A 26,816-nucleotide genomic window follows, 5' to 3' on the forward strand; every position below is an offset into this window, starting at 1 on the left:
TGGAAGGGTACAAGCAGAGGCTGGACAGTCCACTTGTGGTGGCATTTGCAACTTCAATCAGGGGACCTCTGGGTCCCTTCCTTTCTCATCTTCATCTGTTATATTCAAAGAAAAGAGGGTCAATTCAATCTACAAGCCGGATCCGTAACATGATGGTCTGTAAGAGAATCCCATGACTCCTATCAAAGCCAAGATGTATTTTTTTCTTGGTAAACCAACCCTCGTCCTCAGATCTATCGGGCCTTTTTAATAAATATTCAGTATTTCACTCATGCTGTGCCTTCTGCATACAGAACGCTTTGGTCCCTTTTCCCCACTTAGCTAACTCCTACTCATCCGTAAACCCTGGTATCATGAAGCCTAGGAACTTAGCTCTCTCCCCTTTCTGCCTTCATAGCTCTCAGCTTGTACCCAGGGGCTTCTCCGGTCCCTTCGGGGCATGCTAACCTCTAGCTAGACCGGATGTCCTCAGATTGCTCCTGAGGCTTCCATCTCCCACAACACAACACGGCCTCCCTAGGACATAACCAAGAAACCTAGTTGGATCACTGATATAGCACCAGGCCCAGGTCACCTAACTTACTGTCCTGTCCTGTCCTCCACGCCCCTTATTGAACTTTCCCAGTCTAGAGAGTTCTTTCAACACAGCCCTTCTCCCAGGCATTGCTCTTCTCCGAAGTGGCAAGTTCCCTAAAGAAGAGGCTAGATTTAGCCCCATCAGATGCAAAGAGCACCAAAGAAGGGGCCAGGACACCTGGGTCCCAGCTCCAGCTTAGTCCCTGCGTGATTACATTACTCTGGGACTCAGTTTCCCCATCAGTGCAAAGGGGCGATGAGGCAATGCGGAAGATCCGCGGTTTCTGAGTTACCCTGTCTTGGCAATGTGTCTAACGCAAAGGCCATGAATAACTTGGTTCCATTCACGTGAACATGGGGACTAAGTCTGAAGGTTCCCAGAGCAAGGAGTCGCCCACTGTCAGTTCTCAGCTGTTGATCCAAAAACGATGACTCAAAGCTCTCAGGCTGCACCAGTCTCCAAACGAGAAGGAAAATTGTATAAATCACAAATGGTTTCCTTGTGCCGGCAGAGGCAGGCTTGGCGATCATTCCTAAAGCCTGAACAGCAGGTTGCCTCATTCGAAAGCTTTCCAGAAATCCCTCCCATCTGCCACATCCAGTCCATCATGACACCCACTTCCGGCTCTCCCTGCAGGTCTTCGACATGGCTCTCCTGTCGACCTCGGCCCTTCATCAACCTGACTCCTCTCCCGCCTCCAGCTGCCCTGTCCACTCCCAGAGCCTCCACACAGCCGGCCTCACAGTAAGCTCTCAGGAGATAGCTTTTGACTTGGCTCATGTTTTGGCTCACATTCCAAATCTGTGGACCGTGATTTATGCTCAAGTACACTCGGGTATTAGGTTGAGCTGAGCCAAAGATACAGCCAAGTTTGCCTGTATCCTCTAATAGAATTAATAATATCTCACACATGTTTATGGAGCTTTATATTCTTAAAGGGTTTCCTCCTCTACCCCTCCATCCTTACAACAGTCTTTAGCCGACAGGGCAAACAACGACATCCTTATTTGACAGATGAGGCAGAGACTATCCAACGACAAGGTTCTTAAGGATGGAGCTGAGGTTAGAGCCAGGTCTGGCCTGCATGACTCCTGGTTCAGTCCTCTCTCGCCTGGCAGGGTTTCTCATCTGCAGGAATCCCACAGGGCCACCCTCCCTAAGGAGAGCGCTGTAAGCAGAGGATGGAGGATGATAAGGAAGCACGAGGGGTCTGGAAAGCCAGGGTGAGGACTTGAGCAGGTGCTCCAGGCCAGCGCATGTTGTTGGAAGTGACAAGCGATGCCCCATGGGCGGGCATGCGGGGCGCAGCCCAGGAAGCCAAGAAGCTGAGACCCACGCACCAAGAAGCCCTACAATGCTTGAGGAGCAGCTGAGGTGGGGGCGGGACCTGTGCAGCCAGCTTCACAGGAAAGGGAGTACCCCCTCCCTAGAGAGCTCTGGGAGGGACCCAGGGTGCCTGAACCCTCGAAGAGAGCTGATCCTTCAGCCTGCAGGCTGTGGGCAGGACCAGAGGAAGAGCCTTCCCAAAAGCGATGCCCACTTCCGTCCATCTGTCCCACTGCCAAGATGTTTCTATGCACTGTGGCTTTTCTGGTTTTAGCAAAATGGGAAGTTTACCAGAGGAGTGGCTTCTGTGAAATCCATCAGGAGATCACCTGGTTCCAAGGTAAAGGCACCACCTCGGTCAGAGGGACTCTATGAAGGCAGACAAAATATAGCCCAGTTAGTGACAGCTCTGGATTGACAGCAGAATTTCACTAGAAAACACAGGTGTTCCCCATGTCTCCTTTCCACGCTTTCTAAGAGTGAACTCAAAGTCATGCCAACCCCCCCCCCCCACATAGTTCAACAAAACGTTGCTAACAAACTCCAATTTTTTTTTATGAAACCTTAATGGGTAGAAGCAGGGTGTGGGGTGGAGAACGGCCAGTGTTTGAAGCTGCAACCAATTTTTCTTAAGTGCTTTGAGTGCTTTTTGGTCTTTTGCCGGGTGGGGAGAACAGTTCAGAGTCCTTTGGATATGGAAAGAAGGAGCAAAGACCCCATCCTGGATCCGGAGGGTCAAGGCCCCAAGGCTTTAAACTTATCTGCACGGTAGTGAGGCAGATCTTTACGGGGGAAGAGGGGTATCTCTGAAAATCACGTTCATTTCTTGGGAAAATGTGTTTTTCTCTTGCCCTGGGGTCTCAGCAGCATGGGGGACTTTGAGGCCCTTTGTGGGGGAAAAGTAAGCTTCCTCACCTTGGACGGCCAGAAGAGGGAGCCCTATGGCCTCTGGTAGGATGTCACCCGCATTCCCCACCGAACTCCCTTCTGTTTTGCAAATGTTTTCACTTCGTTTCCACCATAGTTTGTGATACATGACAGGAGCCTGTGTCTGCACTTGGGACAAAGCAGTACGAGGGACTCCACACAGCAGAGGGGACCCGACTGGGGATACCAGGAGGTGATCTACAGAAAAGCAGGAGCTTCAGTCTGAGGGGTCTAGACAGGTTCCTGTTGAGGAATATGGAAGCATTCCCAGAGACCTTGGGTGGGACCTGGTGAAAGACTGGCGCTGCTCATGCGGGATGTGGACCTGGCCCATTGGTGCCAAGATGTTACCAGGAGTCGTGATCCCTGAAGCTGCAGAAGCCTCGGGCATCCAGTTTGCACAAAGCACTTTAACCTCCACTGGACCTGACGCCAGCCCATGAGCTGGGGAGGGTGGCAGATCTTATTCCCATTTCTTCCCAGGAGGAAGAAACTGAGGCTTGGAGACAATGGCTGCAGAGTGACTACTCATTTGAAGCAGCCATAAAGTGTGGAAAGGAGCAGCTGGGAACAGTCTGGGACTCTGCACGCACCATTCCTCAGTGGGGTCCACGGACCAAGCCACCTTTATCTCAGCATCTACTTGGAGAGTACTAGGTTGGACTGTGTTTGGACCAGATGCTGAAGAGTGACCACAGCTAAGGGTCACTCACAGAAAACCAAGAGAAATGTCTTGTGTGAGGCCTTTGCCACAGCCCATTCGCGTCACCGGCAATTTCCTGAAATTTCAGACTGACAAATAGAATACCATTTCCCATTTTCAAACTATTGGCAGGCTGTCCAACATACGGAATGGGAAGGAGAGACATCTTTGTTTTACTCCTCCAAATTTGCCATTATGGGAGGAAAACCCATTCCTCGCTTTCTGAGTAATAGCTTACGCAGGGATGATATTCTAAAATCAAAATTGCCCTCAAAAATCTCTTAAACTGCCCTTCCCACGTGCACGGCTTTATACTATCCTATTTGTCTCTCCTAAATGGTTAGCTTATCTTTGAGCGACAGTTACATTAGGTTGGTGCAAAAGTAATTGTAGTTTAAAAGGTTAAAAATTGCCAAAACCACTATCATGTTTGCACCAGCCTCATATAAAAAACATGCTTTGGTGGTTGCTACGTTGTTTTAGAAACACACAGAGTTGATTCTACATGGATGTCACACACTTAATTTATACTGAATTTCCAGCAAGCGCATCTACTCCTAAAGGCTTTTCCCCCCATACCTGGGCTCCTGGGGACAGCTGGCTCTGGCCTTCTGAATTCTGAGGTGAGCTGAGTTTGTGGACCTTGGGGGACCCCAGCGGCGCTGAGCCTTGTGTGGTGGTGGCCGTGGCAGTGTTGGCTGTCGTAGTGGTGGTCACTCCAACTTCCTCAGCCAGGTCTGGAGGGAGGTCGTCTTCATCACTGCGGTTACTAAAAGCACATGAAGCTCTGCTCATTACAATAATAAACAGGAGGTGGGGGGGGAAGGAGGGTGGAGAGGAGTGGAACAGTTAGGATGGGGGGTGGGGGACCCCCAAACAGATGTCTACCCGAGGTTCCACTGACAGCATCCAATACATTGACATTTTTGCCAAACTACATGTGGGCTGGATTTCCTATCACTCGCCAAGGGATTAAAAAAATTTTTTTTTCATGGAAAGATCTGCATACGATAATATTATTATTTTATCCATTTGTAAGTGTATAGTTCAGTGGCATTGAATACATTTACAGTGTTGCGTAATCATCACCATTATCTATGCCCCAAACTTTTTCATCATCTCCAACAGTAAATCTGTACCCACGGAACAACAACTCCCCATTGCCTCTCCCCGCGGTCCCTGGTAACATCTGTTTTGCTTTCTGTCTGGATGAATTTGACTCCTGTAGGTACCTCATAGAAGTGAAACCATACAATGTATGTCCTTCTGGATGAGGCTTATTTTACTTACCATCATGTTTTCAAGGTCCATTCATGTGGTAGCTTATGTCAAAATTTCATTCTTTTTATGGCTGAATAATATTCCAGTGTATGGACAGACAATATTTTACTTATCCATTCATCTATTCACGGAAACTTGGGTTGTTTCCACCTTTGGGCTATTGTGGTTCTGTGAATATTGGTATGCAAATATCTGTTTGAGTCCCTGCTTTCAATTCCACTTAGGAGTGGAATTACTGGGTTGTATGATAGTTCTTTAACTTTTTGAGAAATCACTAAACAAAGAAATATTATTTTAGGTCGCCTCCTGTAGGAGAGTACATACAAGGCTTGTAGGAACCCACTGCTCTGAACGAAGGATGTAATGGCCCCTTTTGGGGTGTAACAGCAACTGTTCCTTTGGTGTGTTAAACTGGTTACCAGGGAGGAATTGGGCACACTTGTTTTGGAGCCAAGTAGCTCTGGTCTTAGACCGTCTCTGATGGAATGTGATGATGCAAGCAAAGGACACTAGAAGAGCAGTCACCATGAGAGAGAAGTCTGGTTGGCACCCTGGGCTCATCTCCAGCTTGGGTTTGTGGGGAAGGTTGGACCTCCCACAAGGTCTGTCAAGGCTGGAAGCCCTTGTGAGCTGATCCTCCTGGCACAAGACCACAGCAGCACCGTGGATCCCCTATTCTTAGTATGAGCAGTATTTTCTCAAACTTAATAGAAACTAAGACAAGTCCCTTATCCCCTAATGCCAGCCAGGTTGTTGCCTGAGCAGTAACATGGCTCACTCAGCAGGCCTGAGTGCTCAAGCCCTGCACATTCCAAAGGAACCACTGGTCATTGACAAGCTCCTGGGTGAACCTCTGGGCCCTTGGAATATCCTGCTTGGTAAGAGTGTCTTTATATACCTGAGACCTTGGGCCATGCCATATCATGTATGCTGCAAAGTGATTTATGGCAAACGCCTGTTTTTGTATGTACACCTGGGGTTTTGGGTCATACTGTATCATTTTGACCTCTGGGGGGCTGAAGACTGAGTAGTTAAGGTGAGTCACATGGGTGTTCCACGCCTACCTGACTGACCCCCAATAAAAATCCTGGATGCCAAGTCTCGGGTGAGCTTCCGTGGTTGGCAATATTTCACATCTGCTGTCCCACGTTGTTGCTGGGAGAGTTAGGCATTGCCCATGTGACTCCTCTAGGAAAGGACAACTGGCAGCTTGTGTGAGGTCTTCCTGTACTCCACTTTATGTGCCTTTTTCCTTCGCTGACTTAATCTGTATCCTTTTACTCTAATAGACCATAACTGTGAATGGAACAGCTTTTCTGAATTCTGTGAGTCCTCTAGCAAATCGTTAAACGTGAGGGTAGACTTGGGGGTTTGAACAAGTAAGTGGGAAAGTTAATAAGATACCACGAATTTGGATACATGCGGATGAAGTAAATCATATCAGGTACATTAGCCCATTTAATTTTCACAACAAGCCTATATTATGATCCTGTTTTCAGAGAAGCAGGTGATATTCAATGGCTAATTGTGAAATTACTTGCTCAAGGACACATAGCTAGTTACGTGGAAGAGTGGGGTTATAATTTATTTTTACCTTATTTTAAGGAATTGTAACCTGAAAAGCATAGTTAATTGTTTAGTTTTACATAAAATGCCATTTAAAAAAATCATAGCTCATCTTTCACAGCAAGAAGTCAATTGATACTGTTTAAAATTGAAAAAGACTCCAAATTCTTAATGGTTTTTTTTAACCTTTTGTCTTAACTAAGATCTTATGGCAAAGCAACTTATATCTAAAGTTCAAAGGTCTTTAAATTTTTACCTCAGCTTCCGAGGTAAATTCATGTTAAATTCGTAAAATAACACTTTAAAAGTAAAAGCATGATAATTTTCTTCGAGATGATTGTTTTTTTTAATTTTAACAATATGTATGCATAGAAAAATGCCTAAAATAATAGTCATCAAATGGGAACATTGCTGATTTTTGATGGTATGATTCTAAGGAATTAGTTACTTCTCTCTGTAGACTTTTCTGCTTTGCTTGAATTTTTTTAGACTTTTACACTATGTTTAAATAAATAGTAAAGTTGTATTTCTGGAAGAAAACAAAGCAGCTCATCATTTTCTAAACATACTAGGTTTGAAAAAGGTTTCTTTAAAGGAGGCAATTTGGTGAGTCGGTTAAATTTTCTTTCTTTCCAGGCCATGTATTCGTCATTGTTTCCAACATGATTATATATCCTAAATGGGTGACAGTAACATTTTGAGTTTCAAAATGTAAAAGGAAAGGCTAATCCTTACAGTTTTATCCTTGGGGGAGCAGATTTTTTTATGGTTTAGTTTGTCCCCCAGAGATCGTTAGGACTATTAATTATTTGAATCTTACTTGTTTTGGCTTTCCTAGGAAACACAGCTGCTATACTTTCCAGAAGTTTCTACTAAGGCTAATGTGTCTGCCCTTAAAAAACCCCCACCTCTTCTCCCTTTCACAAGGTGCAAGTGGCAGGCCTGAGATGGCTGTTTGAGAGTTGCATCTGGAGTTATGCTCCTTGCCCTACACTTTGCACTCTGTACCCTTAGACTCGACCTTTTCTCAGAAGTTTTCAGGTCCTGGAGAAGAAAGGAAGGGGAACTAATTCATCCTATGGCCAGGGAACTGGCTAGGAGCTTTATCCACATTAGCTCATGTTAACACTCACAAAATTCCTCAGAGGTAGGTATCATCTCACCTATTTTACAGATGAAGAAAGAGAAGTTCAAAGACTAATTTCCCCAAGAGCCACCAGCAGTCAACTAGCTAGGACTCTACCGGGAACCTTTCTCACTCCAGAGCTTCATGCTTTCCATTGCACCCAAAGATGCCCCTGCAGCTCACTGAACAATGACACGTCCAGGCCTGGTGCCACAGCCAAGGTCAAAAAATAGGAACTGCCATTGTGACTGGTACTGCCACTGTCATAAGTATCACTGCCACCATACTACAGCATTTACCTATCTTCTTTGGATTACAATTATTTGCAATCTGTCTTGCCCACTAATAAATTGTGAGTCCGCAGATGGAAATTGTCAGTCATTTTGTTCCTCCCCCACGGTGGGGGAGGAGCCCGGTGCACATGGTAGGTAGCCAGGAAACTTGTGTGAAGCTGAACAGAACTGGGCAGGCCTTGGCAGTTCTGGGACACTTTGGGAAATGGCTCCTTCTACAGGTCTCATATTGTTCAGTGATTAGCTTTGGCTCTGTTGATAGACCATGCTGCTTTTGCACTAATATGCCCATGGAGGCGGCTTCTGATACGGCTTCCCACGAAACCCGTTCCTGGTTTTCATGCTCCTGTGGAATCCCCTCCCCTTGAATGTGCGCTGTCCCTAGTGATTGCTTCTAGTGAATAATGATGGGATGTCATTTCTGTGGTTCGATGACAGACGGCTGACTTTCGCCTTGCTAGCACTCTCTCTGGCTCTTCTTGTGTGCTTTTTCTGCTGGACAAAACCAGCGAGGCCCACACGACTTAGGGACTGAGGGAAGCCACTTCCAGACAACAGCCAGCAAGGAACTGAGGCCATCAGTCCAACTGCCCTCGAGGAACTGAATGGAATCCCAAACCTCATGAAAGAGTCTTCAGATGAGACGCAGCCCTTGCCAGCACCTTGAATGCAGCCTTGTGAGAGCCTGACACAGAAGACCCAGCTACGCCCTGCCTGGACTCCCAACCCATAGAAACGGTGAGGTAATAAATGTGCAGTGTTTTAATGAAGCCACTAAGTTTTGTAATAAATTGTTCATAGCATTCAATAATGAATACAGATGCCAACTATGTAGCGTTTTCAGGGAGAAAAGTCTAGTCTCGTTATGAACTACATTGGAAATAAACTGTATTTTTGGGATGGCCATTTGGGAATTATGTAAGGGGCTTAGAAGCATTCATGACTGAACATTTAGCATCACCTTTGTTGTTATAATTGAAAAACTTGCGGTAAGAACTCACAAACTGTATTGTCTTGTTAACTTCCTCACTCGGGGAGGCTTGATTTCTGGCTTTTCCACCGCTGGTTGGGTCGTTTCCACACGTATAGGAATAGGACTTCTAGAGACATACCAAAAAACAGAACAACATGGTTGCTGGAGAAGAGGGGGACAGAGTGATGGGTGATAAAGGTGACAGGGACTGAGAGATACAAACCTCCCATCGTAGAATAAGTCACAGGGACATAATGTACAGCACAAGGAATAGAGTGAATAATATCGTCATAACTTTGAACAGTGACAGATGGTTCTAGACTTATCAGGGTGATCACTTCATAAGGTATATATAAATGTTAAATCACTTTGTGTACTTGCAATTAATATAATATTGAATGTCAGCTATAATTTTAAAATAAATAAATCAGTAAACAGAAACAAAACAGAACAATACCAACAAGAATGTCTATGGCTTTGTTTTGGCTGTAGGGGGCACTTCTTTCTCCATTAATTTATATCTTAATAAAATTAATAGTCAAGATAGCCATTGTTTTCTCCTCTCCTCTCCACTTATTAAATATCATTTTTTAAAATGCTATATAGAAAACTCAAAACCAAAAAACGAATCATAGGAAAGAAAATATAGCAAGCAGGAACTGAATAAAACTGGGGTAGCACATAAAATTTCCCTGCCAAAAAAGCCCCCCTTCAATATCAGGGCTTGATTCATAACCAGGTTTTGCTAGTAAAATGAGTAAAGGAAAACCTGTGGATAATCCATTTTTACTTCCAAGTAATCTTGTAGCTATGTTTAAACACATTCAGAATATATGTATTTAAAGCTAAAGAACCATAAGGTATTTAACGTGAAAAATGCATAATCAGAAGATCTTTAAAACTTGCTCTAAAACATTTTCATTCTATGCATATGTGAAAATGTTAAGAATTAAATTCCACTTTTATATTTCCTCAAGAAAATATGCCAGATAACCAGTGGGCCCTACTCAAAACAGTGATTTTAAGGAAAAGCTTTCCCACATTTTTGTCGTGATCATGACTAATTTCATTTTAAAAATGAGAAATTACCTTCTGGGACCAAAGGACATCAAAACAAGTTCAGGTCCTCAGCAAAGGACCTCTGGCAAGTTAACACTTGCCAGAAGTTAACACTTCTTGGCCTCCATTTTCTCTTCTAGTCAGTGCCTCATGTGGTGATAGGCACGTGGCTAGTGCGGAAGCAATGTTTGTTAACTAAACACATGAATGGGCAAAGAAGGGATGGGAGTCCATTTATTCTGAGTTTATGATTTCTTCAAGCTGGGAATCCCGAGTCAACTGAATAGAGTCCCTGGAAGAACTCACAGTCTACTAGGGAGCACATAACTTGGCTTGGGTGGAATGGCTGGCATCTGGAAAGCTTCATGGAGGAGTTTCTCCTTACCCAGATGCAGGGAAGACTTCCAAGGTGGGAGACAGAGTGGAGACCTGAAACTGCTGATGGGTAAGCTCACGGTGGAAGGGCAGGGGATGGAGAATACAGGGGAAAAGCAGGGGCCAGGTCACGAGGGACCTCAGGCTGAGCTGTTTACACTGAAGGCAATGGTAGTCACTGAAGGTTCTAGGCAAGGGAGTGGCATGGTCAGACTTGCATTTTAGGAATGCCCTTAGAGCAACAAAGAGGATGCTGGTGCAGGGAGGCCAGCTGCGAGCATCTTAGAAGGCTAGCAGTCATCATCCAGGATAAGAAAGGGGGAGGGCTTGAGGTAGGCCATCATTAGGGCCGTGAAGAAAAAAGGACAGATGTGGGAGATAATATGCAAGTCAATTGGACAGGACTTGATGAGCAGTTGGATGAGGGCATGAGGTAAGAGAAAGTCAAGGACTCCCAGGTGTCAGGTCTGGATAACAGTAGGCAATAATGCGATTAACCAAGATTGGAAAATAGGTGAAGAGACAGTAGGGTAGGATGGGAAGAGATGAATTAAGGTATTGAAAGGAGACAGCTGGGTACGTGTTTCTGGAGTAAGACAAATTTATACCAAGAATACGGATGAGGCATTATAAGGTGACACAGAGAAATATTCGTTTTATGTTTAGCATCAAGTATAAGAATTCCCCCCGGGTGGGTAGTGGTTCTTAGATCCTCTGGGGAGCTTATTGAAACTCTGGTTCCTGTCCCCACTGCTTCCTCCCCATCCAAAGGATCTGAAAGGTCTGGAGTAGGACCCAAGAGATTTTGTTTTTAACAAGAGACTCGTGCAATGATCCCTGGACCCATTTTAGGAAATTCTATCATAGGCAGACCTTGCCCGTGTTAGTAGACTGCCTGCCAAGGTACCAGTGGGGCTGCAATGGTCTATAGGTTGTTTCTCAGGCTCAGAAAGGGAGAGTTTCTGTTTTCTATGAGATCAGGAAAGAAAGGTTTTCCTCTGGGTTTGCATTGGTGGTGGCCTGGAAGCTTTAAAGAACATCGGTGATTGGTTCTTATACTGTCAAGGACGTCAGTATGAGGAGCGAGTCTACGGACCAAAGGAAGAGTGTGAACTGAGCTGGGACAGCAAACGGAAGTCAGGTCAAACAGGGCCTCTCGTGCTCTGATGAGGAGTCTGGACTCCACCCTGCAAGCAAAGTGGCATCTTCAAAGGACTTTAAGCAAGGGAATGACAAGGTCAGACCTATGCACTTGAGAAGCAACTCAAAGTGATTTCTTTGTTAGTACAGCAAACAAGCAGGCTTAAGGCTTGTTTTGAGGCTTAAAGGTAGTTGTTTCAGCCAGTCTTTTTCTCTCTCTCCAGGCTCCCATCCTCTCAGTTTTCTTCTTCCTCTCTGATTCTATGAGCAAACGCCCTCACGAGAAACGTTTCGCGGATAACGTTGATGATACAGAGAGTATCGTTCCCCATTCAAACAAGAAGCAACAGACCTTACAATAGCATCCTGAAGACTGCATTTCTTATTGACATGTACAAACGTTGATTCCTCTTTTCCAACCTGTCAAAGAAAACACGCAGGTGAGTCAAAATTGAATATCTTGGCATGCAAAACTGGTTTCAAGTCTCCTACATTCAAAGGATTATAGAAATGTGAAGGTGGACCAAGGAGGTAGTTCATCGAGTATGCAGTCGATAACAAATATGCTCGGGTGTTTATGTAAGTTAACAACAACAAAAAATGTTTTCTGAGTCATTCCCCAGCCTGGGATTAACACTTAATCATTCAAAAGCCGTCAATGCTTGCCTTCATACTTTTATTGAGCACCTGCTATGTGCCTGCTCATGCTTGAATGAGAAAAGGAAGGTGTGGGAAAAGCCAAACCCACCGTTTAATCCCCCACCTCACATTATAGATCAGGAATAATAATCAGCTATATGCTCACGTAGCACTTAGAGCTTACAAAGGATTTCAGAATCTGTCCTTTCATGTCAGTGTGACGAGCCTGGGAGGAATTGTGTCGTATGATTTTGATAGCAGCCTTGTCCTCCTTCCTCTGGTGAGTTCCACAAAGCATGGTGGGGGAGGAAGGGGCACCCACCCAGCCAGCCTGACCAGCTGAACACACACTGGAAGGCAATGGGACATGCAGCCATCTGCTGCCTTCGTGCCCATCACAACGTACAGAGCTGGCCCTTTCACTGACTCAATTCAGAACTGTACACCAGTTAACGACTCTTTGTATTAAAATCTCTATTTACATAACAGGTGTGGTTACTGTCTCCTGGCTGGACCCTGACGGACACATACGGCATGTGTCTTTCTTGCATACGGCATGGAGGAAATCCTGTGATGTGACATCAAAGACACGCATGTGCTCCACGTACCTGGGCACTCACTCGAGAGGCATTCTCCAACTGGGCTTTCAAAATGTTACACTTCATGTGATCGGCCACAGGAGAAGGCAAAAGTGGGGTCTGAAGGGTCTTCTCAGAAACTTTCTTTTCTTCGGCCTGTGACCCATGAAAATACATGCAAGAGAAAAAAGAAAACATGTTCAGTAACCTTTCCCATTAATCATAATTGCAAATAACACATAGACTTAAACCTATAGTGACAAGTATGTCACTAACTCCTTATATTTGTACCAGTGCTTTTACTATTTGCAAAGAATTCACAAGCACATCCTCTCATTCTTGTGAGAAGTAGGGAGAGGACGCATTAGGGAGCCCATAAGCCAGAAGACTTATGGGTGAAGGTTCAAAGAGAAGAGGCTCTTCCAGAGTCATACAGCTAGAGCCATGGGCCAAACCATTCAACACTGAGTTTCCTACACCCCAGCGCAGTGGTATTTCCCTCATAACTGCTACCTCTTACATATAAATATTCAATTCTGTGACTTGTTGGGTCAAAGGAAAGAGTACAAAATATTAATAAGTTGTGATGAAAAATGTAATTCTCGATGAGAAATTTGTGTCTAGGTTACCTCATTGTGGAGTGTCTCAGACTTCCATGATTTGATACCACCTTTACTATTTTTGTCACTTCCCATGTATTAACTGAAACACGTACCTGTAATTCATATGATCCATCTAAGGGGGATTACCCTGGGACTACCTATTTTAAGTATGTCCTAAGCAATAATATCTGAAGTCATAGGCTTGGTGACTGTTATATTTATTATAATATACATTGTGATAATTACATAACCATTACAAAAAGCTCAACCATGTATACAACCTGAAATCATCTTAGATGGTACACTCTAGGAAATAATGTCTTATTATTAACCACACCTATTGTGAACATTGCATATCCCAGTGTTAATATGGTGCTTGGCACATAGCAGGTGCTCAATAAATACCTACTGAAGATTACCATCATATATATAGTTATTATTAGAAGAGACATGTGTTTAATAGGAAAGATATAAGATCATATGATTGTTAAGTCAATTTAGTGATCTCAGGACTTAATGTAGAATGTTAGCCATGATGTACCAGGGCCAGAACAAAATGTTCTAAAGACTTCAAATTCTCCAAGCTGCAAAATTAATCTCATTCACTAATTTAAAAGTCCTATGGAACACCTAGGTCCACATAGCAGGCATGTTCTGAAAGCCCTAGAGGAAGTATTGGGCAATTGGCGGGTTGACGTGATTTAACGAAGAAAAGAGGGCATAGAATGCGGTGTCTCAGTGGGACCTCCCAATGCAGAGGAACATTTGGCAGAGCAAACAGAACTCACCAATTCCATGTAACAGCAAGATGAGCAGACAGAGACTTGAGTTTGAAATCTCAGCTCTTTCACTTACTAGTACCATAAAACAAAGGTAACGATGATGATAAAAAGAAAAATAATGCCAGTAGCCCACATTTACTGAGTGCTTATTATGGGCTAGGCACTTACTAAGCATGGACTACTCCCATTTACCATTCCATGTGGAGGTAGAGACTGTCACTATTCCTATTTTATAGATGAGAAAAAGCAAAGCAGAGAGATGGCAAGTCACGTGCCCATGGTCACACAGGAAGTTCGCAGAACAGCAAGATTCACACCCAGGACTGGGTGACAGCCCTGACCAGTCAGCCGCACTGGTTCCCCTCAGCCTCTTTGAGTCTCACTTTCTTTCTTCATAAGATTATTATAACAGTCAAATGAGAAAATAAGATATGAATGGCACTTTCATGTTAGATAAGAAAATATAATTTTAAAAGAGCATCAGATATGAGGACACTAATGATCCTAAACCATCAAATTGGGAATAAAGAACTCTGACTCATTTGACTGGACTCAGTATCTTAAAAGACTTAGCCATTTCCAAAAAAGCAAATAAGTAACTTACTTATTCTGAAAGATGAGTTTTACTGTACAGCTTTAGGATAAGTTGTCATATGTTTGTAAATCCTGTTACATGAAGATAATTGTTTACTACTAGAATGGGTGTGTGAAGACTTAATATTTTAGCCCATTTGAGGTTTTCTTTTTTGGGGGGAAGGGAAACAGGATTTTATTGGGGAACAGTGTTTACTTCCAGGACTGTTTTTTCCAAGTCAAGTTGTTGTCCTTTCAGTCTTAGTTGTGGAGGGCACAGCTCAGCTCCCGGTCCAGTTGCCATTGCTAGTTGCAGGGGGCGCAGCCCACCATCCCTTGCAGGAGTCGAACCGGCAACCTTGTGGTTGAGAGGATGCGCTCCAACCAACTGAGCCATTCAGGAGCTCAGCGGCAGCTCAGCTCAAGGTGCCGTGTTCAATCTTAGTTGCAGGGGGTGCTGCCCACCATCCCTTGCGGGACTCGAGGAATCGAACTGGCAACCTTGTGGTTGGGAGCCCACTGGCCCATGGGGGAATCGAACCAGCAGCCTTCGGAGTTAGGAGCATGGAGCTCCAAACACCTGAGCCACCGGGCCGGCCCCCATTTGAAGTTTTTGACAATTGCTTAAGTGGATATAGTTATACTCACTGTAATGACCAAAGACCTACTTTAAAAAGCATTGAATGCTACTAAAATAAGAAAAGAATGAGAATTTAGCATTGATTTTTCTCCCGGTATTGAGTAATTCTAAACTGCTTTTTAGACATAAAATTCAAGCTGGCTTGTTCCTTTTTGATCTGGACAAAGCAAGAGCTATTGTTCAGCTCTATGAATTGACTCAGGTAGAGGCCAATATAAATTTTGGAAATTTTTAGTATCATCACGTGAACATGTTCACATGAAAGTCACCTTTAGGGGAGATTGCATCTGGATGACAGTAAGAGCACAATTCCAGCCTGGAGAATGGCTGTGAGAGTGCTGTGCTTTCTCTCTTTTGCATGACCACAGTTTGTATTTTACGTTCAATTTGAATTGTGGAAAGATGCTTTATCGTTCAATATGGAAATACAGATTTCAAAACATATACATCAATGACACTTGGGCTTAGAGTTAAAAATAGTCCATCTGCTTGGGGATGTCAGTTGAGGATAAAGAAATTTTCAGATAAAGTTTTAAATTGTTTATATAATTGTTTACCTATTTGAAATCTGATGAGATTTAAATTCCTGTGATAATTTTGGGTACCACATTGGAACTGGGCAGTGAAAATATGTCTTCTCACCATTATAATTAAAAAACAGGAACTTATCCAAACCTTAGAAGAATCAGAGGATTCTCGATCCTTGAGGCTGGAAAGCACCTTAAGAGTCATTGAAGCCACTGGCCCCAATTGTGGCATCATGGTCAGTTGTGAGGTCTGCTGCAAGGGATGTTTTATTCATGATAAAGCATCATCGTGAGAAATAATATACTTCGCTTATGTGATAGGAAAAAGTCAAGGTTATCTGACATCACTCTAGCCTACTGGCTTACTAATGCATTTCTTTAAGTGAAGGAGAAAAGAGGGGCGTTATAGCTTGAGCTCCAGGGAAATGCTTAATAACTCATAGCTGTCTCCGCTTTGCCTTAACCCAGAACAAGCCATTGATATTCATGTTCCACCAAATACTCATGGTGACTACAAATTGCACAGAGCGTGTGCGTTCTCTGATACTATATGCTATTATATGCTATACTTCCTCCCAAAATATGTTTGGATTCTGTCAAACTCTGGGTGAAACCCCTGTTAAAACATGTCTTGTTTGTATTGCATTAGAAGAGTTGAAAACCAAGGGACAGAGATAGCAGACCAGTCCAGGGGGCACATCATGCACAGGGTTGACTCCCCAGCACCTGGTATGGGCCTGCTCAACAAAGGGTTGTTGATTGAATGAATAAGTGCCACCCTGAAGGAGGACTTCTTTCCAGCTGGCCATCGGAGAGGGTAGCCTAGAAGAAAAGTGGGTGAGTGGGGCCTTGAAGCTGGGGTCCCATTAGGGATCAAAGGGAATTTAGGCTGCTCTGTGGGGGGACAGGGGTGCAAGGGAGTAGAAGAAACGACCCATGAGTGAAGAAGACTATTCATTTGGGGACTTTTAAAATTCAAATATGTGTACGATATTGGTTCTCAACCAGGGGCGATTTTGTCTTTCAGGGGACATTTGGCAATGTCTGGAGACAATCTGGTTTTCACAGGTCGATGGCGGTGCTCCTGGCATCTAGTGGGTAGAGGCCAGGGATACTGCAAACATCCTATAATGCACAGGACAGCCCCCACAACAAAGAATTACCAGCCCAAAATGTCACTAGTGCTGAAGTTGAGAAAACCTGGTGCAGAAAATGAAGAAACATGTTGACATGCAAAGGGTGCTGAACCAGGAGTCAGGGGCCCACGGATTCAGCCCCTGCTGGGTGACCTTGAGAAAGTCATGTTCCCTCCTCTGGTCTCAGATGTTGAGAAGGTGGCACTACATGATAGATTGAATCCAGCACCCGCATTCCACAGTTCTAAGATAAGGCAGCCCATTTGGATTAAGCACAAATCGAGCCAAAAGAGAACTTGGCTTCTGCCCTGCCCCTCACTCCCTTTTTAAATGATTCCCTTCCTTCCATCAGCAAACAGTTACTGAATATCTACTCCACCAGGCACAGTCAGAAAGAGATAGGAAGTGCTGTGGACTAAACTGTGCCCCACCCCCCCACCAAAAAAAAAATTCATATGACGAAGCCAGACCCCTAGTGTGATGGTATTTGGAGATGGGGACGTTGGGAAGTAATTCCATTTAGATGGGGTCATGAGGTGGGGAACCTCATGATGGGCAGAGTGGCTATATAAGAGGAAGAGAGAAAAATCAATCTGGCAAGTGGGGACACAGCAAGGTGACCTTCTGCCAGCCAGGAAGAGAGCCCTCACCACGGAACCAAATCAGCCGGCACCTTCATCTTGGACTTCCCAGCAAGAAAGCAATGTTTGTTGTTTCAGCCACCTGGTCTTTGGTATTTTGTTATAGGGGCCTGAGTAGACTAATGCAGAAGGGTAAAGATGGAAAGAGGGAAATGAGGACGCGTCCCTCATGGAGCTTTGTTACACCGCTAACACGCAGGTCCAGCCTGTCGTCCTCAGCACTGAGGGCAGTGTCTCATGCGGTCATTGACCGAAAAGAACGTAAGCGAATGTTTGCTCCTAAGAGACACGCTGAGCAGAAACATCGGAAAAGACTGAGTCGGAACCCCTTTAAGACAAAGGCACAGGGTTTAGGAGGCAAACAGGGTGATAATTAATCAGAGGTTTGACGTGCGCCCCACGTGCACCCTCATCACCCCGCTTCGGTCCTCGGCACCTTATTTATGTTGATGTGCAGAGCAGGCCAGGGTCCAGCAGCCTTCGCAGTGTCCAGTTCCAGCTTCTTTAGATGGGCAGCAGCCTCGCTGAACAGGGCAGGTGCTCCTGGACTCAGTTCTACAAGGGGCGGGTTGGGGGTGATGAACAAGAAAAGGTTGAAAGGACAGAGGGAATATAGGTGGTGAAAGATGCTTGCCAGAAACTGACCCCAGCACCCTTTCTGTCTGCCTCCTCCTCCTCCAAACTCAGCTTGAATCTGTTGTTTTCGCTAGCTGACGGGGTGTGAGAATATCTGTGGTCAAGGTTTCAAGGCCTAACTCTCCCATATCTGAGCTGTGTGGCCTCGAGCAAGTCACTTTACCTCTCTGAATCTCTGAGCCATTTTAAAATGAAAGTTAAATTACTTACCTTGCAGGGTTGTTGTGAATATTAAATTGAGGTCATTCGTGCACACATGCTTTATTAATGAAAAAGTGCTATGCAAATTTGAAAGATTATGCTCAGGCTAACAGGCATATGAACATACCCTTAAAAATCAGGTTATGATTCCAAAATCAAATTCATTGATTTTTATTTCTGTACTACTTTAGTTTGCCGCTCCTTCTACTAGCTAGTATTTACCCACTAAGACACTAAATATTCATTACATGTTAAAAATTGTGCCAAGTATTGTTTGTAACTGGCATCTGGTGAGCTGGAATAAAGAGATGAATGAGACAGATGCACGTGTAGATACTCCAAATAAGAGTGATAAAACGCTTATTTAATTGCTATAGGAGCAAGAGGAAAGGCACTCCAAAGTAAGAATCAAAGAGGGGTATCAGAAAGTTTCACGGACAACATCTGAGCTGGTTCCTGAAGGATGTGTAGGAGTTCACTAGGGTGGAGAAAAGCATTCCAGGCAGAGGGAACAGCATGTGCAAAGAACAGAGCTGGGACATAACAGAGTAATTCCATGTGGCCAGAGCCTAGTGAGGAGTTGGGGGAAAGGCTGAAGGCTTTGGTAGGAGCCACGCTGTGAAGGTTCATGTGTGGCCAGAGTGTGGGCTTTATCCTGGGACAGCGAAGAACCATGGAAAGGTCTTAAGGCATCTTGTCAGAGCTACCTGGTGAGAGCTCTCACTTTGGCTGCTACAATATGGAGACTGTGCTGGAGGAGGTGCCCTTCAGTTATCCACATCCAAAAAATGAGCTGTGGCTTTGGGCGAGGGCAGTGTGGACAGCGACGAGGGGAAAGAGTTCTGATTCTTCCGATACCAAGGAGATGATGAGCTCCCATTTCTGGCTCAGCCAACTCAGACTTGTTTCCTGGGGTCTACAGGTGAAGGTGCAATGGCTCTTCCTTTCCACCAGCTCACTGACTCACAAAATATCAATGCTAGAAGATTCCTTGGCCATCTGTCCATTCCTTGGACACTCTCTACCCCATTTCATAGATGAGAAAATCGAGGACCCAAGAGGGGACTTGGCTCAATAGTGAGAACACACATCAAAGCTTCTTGACTCTTGCCTCTACCTCGGTGCTTTTTCAAACCCTATGTGACAAAGAATCAGTTCTTCACCCCTCCCCTACCTGTCACAGACCCAGTCTTTGGTAAAATAAAAATGAATTTCTAGAAAAATAAAATAACATACAAAATCCAAGCCCACATTTTAAAATGAGTTTGAACAGACATAAAATCACTGTCAAAATGCCAAAAATGCTTTCATTGCTTACTCTCCATTTCCATAACTTCTCTCACTGGGACCTGTAACAGTGTACACTGGGTCTCCTGCCATCACCTTGCTCTCAGAAGAGGGATGTCAGAAAGGGGATAGAATGGGTTTTCCTGAAATTAGGCAAGTGGAGATTCTAGCCACCTCCTCACGCCCCTTTCTCTTTTCTATTGCTTTGAGCCAGTGCTGGATACTTGGAAGCAGCGATCTGCTAAGGACTGAGGTGGAGAGAGGATTGCTACCTTGTAATGAAATCAGAGTCCATTGGTAAACCGTACTCCCTAAATTGCTCCAATCTAAATGCACAAGGCTCTTGGCTGCTCTTGCCCAGAGCTGGTAACCTAGCACCATTCCACGCTGCACTCTAAGGGTCTGTCTTAAGGATCTCAGAAAGCCAGACACCCATACCCTGCAGGATCCCTCCCCCTCCCCTCTGCCTTGGCCCCTACTCACTTGTAAGGGATTTACTGCTGGAGTTTGGGGACCTCAAAGGCCCCTCCTTGTTCTCCAAGGTCAGTGAGAGGCCATAGGTTGGGTGGTGCTGGTGCTGGTGGTGCTGGTGGTGGTGGTGGTGGTGCCTTCCCGAAGCTTTGGTAGTGAATGGCGTGCCCCCATTCTCTTCGATACCAAAAGGCAGGCGGTCTGAGCTGCTGAGCCCTGGGGAAGGGAGCGGGTAGCTGTGGAGGGTGTCAAAGTCAGGATTTAGAAGAGCAAAGGGTCTTGATATTCCTGTGCGTACTTTAAAAGATGTCTTCAAAGCAAGAAAAACCAAGAGAAATCGGTTCAACAAATAGATCTACAGGGTCACTGTAGAATCGGACAGAATGGCAACACCACATCCCAAGATATGGCAGAAAGTGGACATTTGTATACATTAGAGACCTTAAACCTTAAAAAAATTCTTAACTTTGAAATTAAATAATTTCTATTAAAAAAGATGCTCTGTCAATGGAAGGAGGAAATAAAAAGCAATGATAAAAAACAATTTGTTAAACATCCTATGACAAGATCATGATAACAAACTAGAAGTCTTGGAATCACTGTCTGTTCCTTCTCGATCACCCTCCCCATGTAGAAAGCACCTGTTAATGTTATTGCTATGACATCTTTTAATTCAATTTTTTTTTAAACCAATATTGCCTTATTTGAAGTCCATGTCATCTCCTACTTAGACTCTGAAAACAAATTCCTAACAGACCCCTGCCTCTGCTCTCTCCTTCAGACTATCTTCCACAGAGCAGTAGCCAGACTACTGTTCTGATTATGTTCTGGAACATGGCACCCCTCCCTCCAGGAGCTTGAACGCCTCTCCATTACTAGTGATTCTTAAGCATTTAAGACCGAGACGCCTTTCGGAAATCTGGTGAAAATCATGGACCTTCCCTGCAGGAAAAGGAACCTAGATGCAACATTTCACACTCAATTTCTGGCCCTCTATCGCCTCTCCATGGGCCAAGGTTAAGAGCCCTGGATTGCAAGATAAAATCCAAATTCACTTGTGTCACTCTAAGCCCCCCATGATTTTGTCCCATTCTCTTTTCAGCTCATCTCCTGCTACAGTCTCTCTATACTCTTAGTCCTTCCCATCCTGGTGCCTTTCACCTCTTTCTGCTCCCTGGAGTCCTTCCTCATCCCTCAACCCAGCTAAAATACCCAGCTAAAATACCCCTTCCTTCAGGAAGACTTCCAGCCTTTAAGACCCAGATCAAAGGTCTCCTCCTCACACCTTCAGGCAGAGCTCATCCCTCTCTCTGCTCACTCTGGAGGCCAGATTTCTACTGCGTACTCCTTCACTCGTTCTTCAAGGAACTCCCATTCCAGTGTGGGAAACACTGTGATTCAGTCATTTACAATCACACTAGGACAAGCTGTGAAGGGAGCATAGAGGTAGAGGCAACTAGTTCTCCTTGGGTGAGTGAAGGTGTTGGAGAAAGCATCATAAGGAGGGTAGCATTCGGGAGAGAGAGTCAAGTTTTGGTGGACAGTATTGAAACAGAATCCTCTTTCTGACAGAAAACTCCATTCCTGTGTTTGTATGAGATTGATATTTCCCCTCAGGGGTGAGCCTGAGACAGAAGCCTGGCCAATCAAAGTTCTCCATCCATCCAGGTAGAATGCTTTGTTCTGGGATATGATCCAATCAGGGACAATCAGAGTGTATGCTAAGGTTTAACACACAGGTTCTTTCTTCCCTTTTAACAGTTTTATTGTGACTGATGTAGGCCATAGCACTTATGCTTTTATCTCTTTTGCATAAAAAAATGAAAAATTATACTTTATGACTGCATTTGTACAAAAAGGAATATATGAATACCATATGTTAAACCATTTTCTTTAACTGAAAGTTCATCTTTTTCTTCTAACTTTAAAAGGAATTAAAACATTTTTGTGGGCCCCTCAAAGAATTGTGAGCCCAGTGCACTGCACTTGCTGGGCCTAATAGATACATTGGCTCAGACTATAAGGATGATACACGTTGACACTACTTATGACCACATTCCCTGGACACGAAGAAGTATCTGTGAGAATGAAGCCCATGCACAAAGAGAGACGAGATGAGCAGAGGTTGAAGGTAGGTGGACAGAGAGAAAAATCCCTAATTGTATTATTTGAACGCCTGGTTCCAGCCATGCCTGAAGCTGCTCTACCATGGAACTTTTCAGTAAATTCTTTTCTGTTATTTATTTATTCATTTATTTTTGCTGACGTAGTTGGGTTTCTTGCATTTATAACTTGCATGCTCTGAACCAGTGGAGGTGTGTTATTTTGTTATTATTTTTTGTTTATTTGTTTTTTGGAATTTCTCTCAAGTGAAAAGGTAGACATAGAAATGGCTACTAATGGCCTCAGAAGTAGTATGGGCAAAGGAATGGTGGTGCAAAGAGCAGGATAGCTAGAGGACAGGGAGTGAAGCGAAGAAGACAAGCTGACACTGGTTAAGAAGGGGTAAGTATACCTGCTTATCTGGAGGGCAACAAGGCACAGGGGAGAAAGGGCTTAAGCAAGGGCGTGGCGTGACTGGAGTTACATTTTGTAAAGTTCCTTTTGAGTGCTGGTGGGAGAGGTATTCCAGTCCCTCCATTAGGAGGCTGTGCCAGGGCGGGCCGTGGACTGTCAGTGGATTGTGTGAGGCAAGGAACGTGCTGGGGTGTTTCTAAAGTAGGGTGAGCAGAGCTTCCAGGCCTGGTGCTTAGGGCACAGGGGAAGGAGGGCTGGAGGAGGCCTCGGCTGCAGTGCAGGGTACATTCCAGAAGAAACGGCACTGGTTGTCCCCTGTGGTCCCAGGAGCTGCATCTCTGATCCACCCTGGCTGCCACCTGGAGACTTTGGCCAGGACAGGCTTACATTGTGTGTGAGTGTGTGAGTGTGTGTGTGTGGTGTGTGTGTGTGTGTGTGTTTGTAAAAATGTGGCAGAAGGTGTGACGTTGGCTTCTGGGAGTCACAGTCCAGCCTCACTCACCTTTCTAACCTGGAACATAACCAAGAATAGCCACTCTCCCCGTGGAGGCAGCACAGGGTGCAGCCAAAAGTACACTGCATTGTCACTGAGAAGGCCTGGATTCTGACTTAGGTCTGCCTCAACCTTGGGAGAAACATGGGACAGTTACTCTGGACCTTTTTTCTCCCCTGTGACAAGAGGTGGGTCAGGTGATTTCTGGCATCTTCTCTGGATTGCTCACTACACACTTACACGCTGCCTGTATGTGGACTTATTCTTACTTATTCATGACACGTCTTAACTTCATAGCAGGGTTCTTGGAGGCAGGAACGGCTTCGATGTAGCACACAGGAGCACAGAAATTCCCCAAACACCTTCCAGAGGAGCCTGGTTGGAGCAAGCTGACTCCTGTTTTACTTTTAGCCCAAGTGGGGACAACTCCATATTCCTAATCAGAACTAAAGCATCAGGCAGATGTTGACGAATATCTCAGGAGAGCTTCCCAATTGATGGGCCTCAGAAGGGCTGCAAGTGGAAACCTTTATTCTCTCAGAACATAAAGCAAATGGACAGAACCAAGAAAACCTGGAGCCTCAAGTAGCCTTGTCTGCTTACCCCAGTGTGCTACCCAAATACATCCTTTTCTGTGTGTACGCAGGACGAGAAAAAGTCAGGAAGCACCGCCTAGTCCATACTCCAGCCAATTAGCCTGGAATTGTGGCTCTCCAACTGGGACTCTCGCAGCAGAATCTATGCAAGTACCATGTTTTTACAACAGATGGTGTCAGCCAGAATCAACTTTATGACTAAACACTAGTGCATTAATCATGTTCTCTAAATACTCACAGAGGAAAAAAACCAAAAGCTAACATTTTTGAGTGCCCAGCACTATGCATCTATTATTTTATTTATTCTTCCAACAACCACTTGAAGAAGGGAGTATTATTATCTTTATTTTACAGATAACAAAACAGGAACAGAGAGACTAATTAACTTTCCCAACATCACGCAGCTAGTAAATGGCAGAGCTGGGATTTGAACCCAAGCAACTTGATTCTAGAGCCCTGTGCTCTCTTACATGCTAAGAGGCAATGTGTTGCCATGTGCACAAAAGAAGCAGTATAATGACATTAAGAGTGCCAGTTAGCACTTAGCTCTGATTTTGCTGCCACTTACTATGTGACCTTAGGTAACTCATTTCAATCTTCTGAGCTCCAGATACTGCATTTTTGGATAAACATTTATTATTCATTTATAAATCAGAACTACAGCTCAATAAAATAAATAATAGTCTAACTAGTATGCTGTACACCTGAAACTAATATAAAATAATATAGAATGTCAACTATAATTAAAATAGTCACAGGGATATATAGTACAGCATAGGGAATATAGTCAATAATATTCTAAAAACGATGTACAGTGTTAGATGGGTAATAGACTTATTGGGGTTATATTTGTGAGGTATATAAATGTCTAATCACTATGTTGTTTTGTATACCTAAAACTAATAAAAAAAATAATAATTTGATCTCTGCCATGTCCAACTGAGAGACAGGACAAGTGCATTTACTCATTATGGTTTCCAGGATACCTGCCACTTGTTTCAATTTTTGTTTTATTTGGTAGAGACTAAACAGAGTCGGCCATTAGACCAACATATTGCTACAAGTTCTTATTGAATTCAGTGGAAGCATACGATTTGGCAGTAAGTAGAAAGCACATTTGAAAAACTGTAGCTTTTCCATAATGGGTTTGAGAAGAAAATTGTGTCAACATCTTAGATCTTACAAACCTTAGGTCTATTAATTAGGCATGATTTCTTCCAGTAACTTAATGGTTTATTTTTTTTAAAAAGCAACTAGAGAGAAAAGATACCCCTACTTCATTTTAATCTTGTCTGAAAAGGTCAATATTTAAAAATGTTGGCGTGGTTTAGATTTCTGTATGTGTACTACTAATTGGCAGAAGAAAAATTTCCCAATTTGTATTTATTTGAAGACATTTTCCAAGCAATCAACTTAGAACTAATTCTAGTGTTAGCACAGGTGATGTCTGAATCTGCACAGATCGGGAGCTCGTTTTGATTCGTTTATTGGCTACGTGGGGCCAAAGATGTCATCTTCTGCGGCATCAGTCCCCAAAGCCTATTATAGTTCCTGGCTCGGCATTGAAGCAGAACAAATATTTGTTCAGTGAAATGTTGTAGTGCGTTAAATTTTAATTTTCTCTAGGTAATTTATCAAGTGTCTATTCATAAAAGCTTCAATTCACCTTGGTCACTAATTCCCCAGGTTTCCCTAACATTCCATTATAGTGTCTGCAAAACTGCAGAGTCAAATAGTCCACACCTTAAGGAGTGATGAGAGCCTTCAAGGTTTGGTGGTAACTGAGTCTGTCTTGTGGGAGCTAGAATAGGATGTTTGCCTCCATACTCCATCTTTGAGTCTGGAATTTTCCTTTGGCGAAACTGCTTTCAAATGGTTGCAAATAATGGCTGTAAGCAGAAAAGCAGGCCTTGAACATTTCCTGCCAGAAAATCCATTTTATCCTGATGTGATTTTTGCTAAGTTTGACAGTGGCTTTCTAATTGAGAAGCGCCGAGAAACTGCAAGGAAGGGCTCTATAACTTTGTGGTGAGATCTAGGATTTTCACAATTCCAGATCAATTTCAGGATTTGAGTCCAAAGAATAAATATTTTCCATGAGTTCATTTTTGCACTGAGGCTTGTGACTAAGAGTTAATTCAATCTCTTTCCTGCCTTAAAAAAATACTGCCATAAATACAGTTGTTTTCCTTTACAGCATTCACTTCTAATTAACCTAACAGTGCTTTCCTTTCTAGGTTTCTTCCCGATTTTTTTCAGCTTCTTTTTTCTGCATTCCAGTGCCCACCCCTTGCCTTAAATGGACACTTTTCTTTTTTTAAGGTGGGTAACCATTAACTTTCCCTAGCCACTGCTTTAAATGCATCCCCATACAGTATCATACGGGAGCCCTCAAGGAACAGTAAGACAAAATAATCACTGCCGTGAAAGCACAGCTGCTAGTGTGTAAAATAATGTTTAAAGAGCCAGTTTTTTTTTTTTTTTTTTTTATCATCCTTTGCACTTCAAAAGAGCTATGGCAGATTTGGGCATGAGCTGCGAGTGTTATTCTTCCACTCTGTAGATACCATTCAATTCACCCAAATTGAAATTATTATTCATTGCAGAAAGAAGTTCAGGTTCAATAAATAAAATGCATGCACTGTTAAGGGCTGGTTTTAGATGTTCTAACTGCACAAAATGCCAATGTGAATGGGAGCTGGAGCTCAACACCGGGTATGTGTTTCTGAGGTGATACAGATGGGATTAATCTATTTTGGTTTTGAGAGCTTAAAAATCTCCTCAAACGATCCTCTCTCTGCTCCCCAATTCTTGTTGGTTTTTCAGAAGCTTCTGTTATAAACATCCTCTTAGCCTCTCAAGCCATATACTGGGCCCAATTTTAAGGGCTAGTTTAATTGCTTTTAATATAGATCCAGCATCCACTATTCAGCCATGGAATGATGCTGGTTGAGCCGTTAGCACAGCAATACCTCTTGCTTTTGAGGTCTCAGCTGCAGAAAGTAGATGTTGAAACCATTCCACCATTCAGTAGGGGCTGATTAGGTAGGTTTCTGCGGGTTTCTTATAACATGAGCCTACGGGGATGTTCCTCTAATTATTCTAACCCTTTTTAGTGGATTGCCTAGACTACAGCAGTTTGGGTAAATTC

The 26,816-nt window shown here is 43.8% G+C and overlaps 1 protein-coding gene across 4 annotated transcripts in view; it reads right to left on the reverse strand.

The window, feature by feature from the left end:
* EPB41L4B (erythrocyte membrane protein band 4.1 like 4B) overlaps positions 1-26,816 on the reverse strand; it is a 117,906-nt gene that overhangs the window by 15,986 nt on the left and 75,104 nt on the right. For 3 of the 4 annotated variants that reach the window (XM_033122293.1, XM_033122291.1, XM_033122294.1), the window contains 7 exons: positions 20,072-20,295; positions 17,901-18,019; positions 12,594-12,719; positions 11,699-11,766; positions 8,801-8,899; positions 4,113-4,302; positions 2,195-2,272 (listed from right to left, as the gene is read on the reverse strand). In XM_033122293.1, the coding sequence (XP_032978184.1) occupies positions 2,195-2,272; positions 4,113-4,302; positions 8,801-8,899; positions 11,699-11,766; positions 12,594-12,719; positions 17,901-18,019; positions 20,072-20,295 (904 nt within the window). The remainder of the gene's footprint in view (positions 1-2,194; positions 2,273-4,112; positions 4,303-8,800; positions 8,900-11,698; positions 11,767-12,593; positions 12,720-17,900; positions 18,020-20,071; positions 20,296-26,816) is intronic. The other variant, XM_033122292.1, reaches the window with a different exon arrangement.

The sequence above is a fragment of the Rhinolophus ferrumequinum genome, chromosome 12, assembly GCF_004115265.2.
Source record: "Rhinolophus ferrumequinum isolate MPI-CBG mRhiFer1 chromosome 12, mRhiFer1_v1.p, whole genome shotgun sequence".
Taxonomy (NCBI): Eukaryota; Metazoa; Chordata; class Mammalia; order Chiroptera; family Rhinolophidae; genus Rhinolophus; species Rhinolophus ferrumequinum.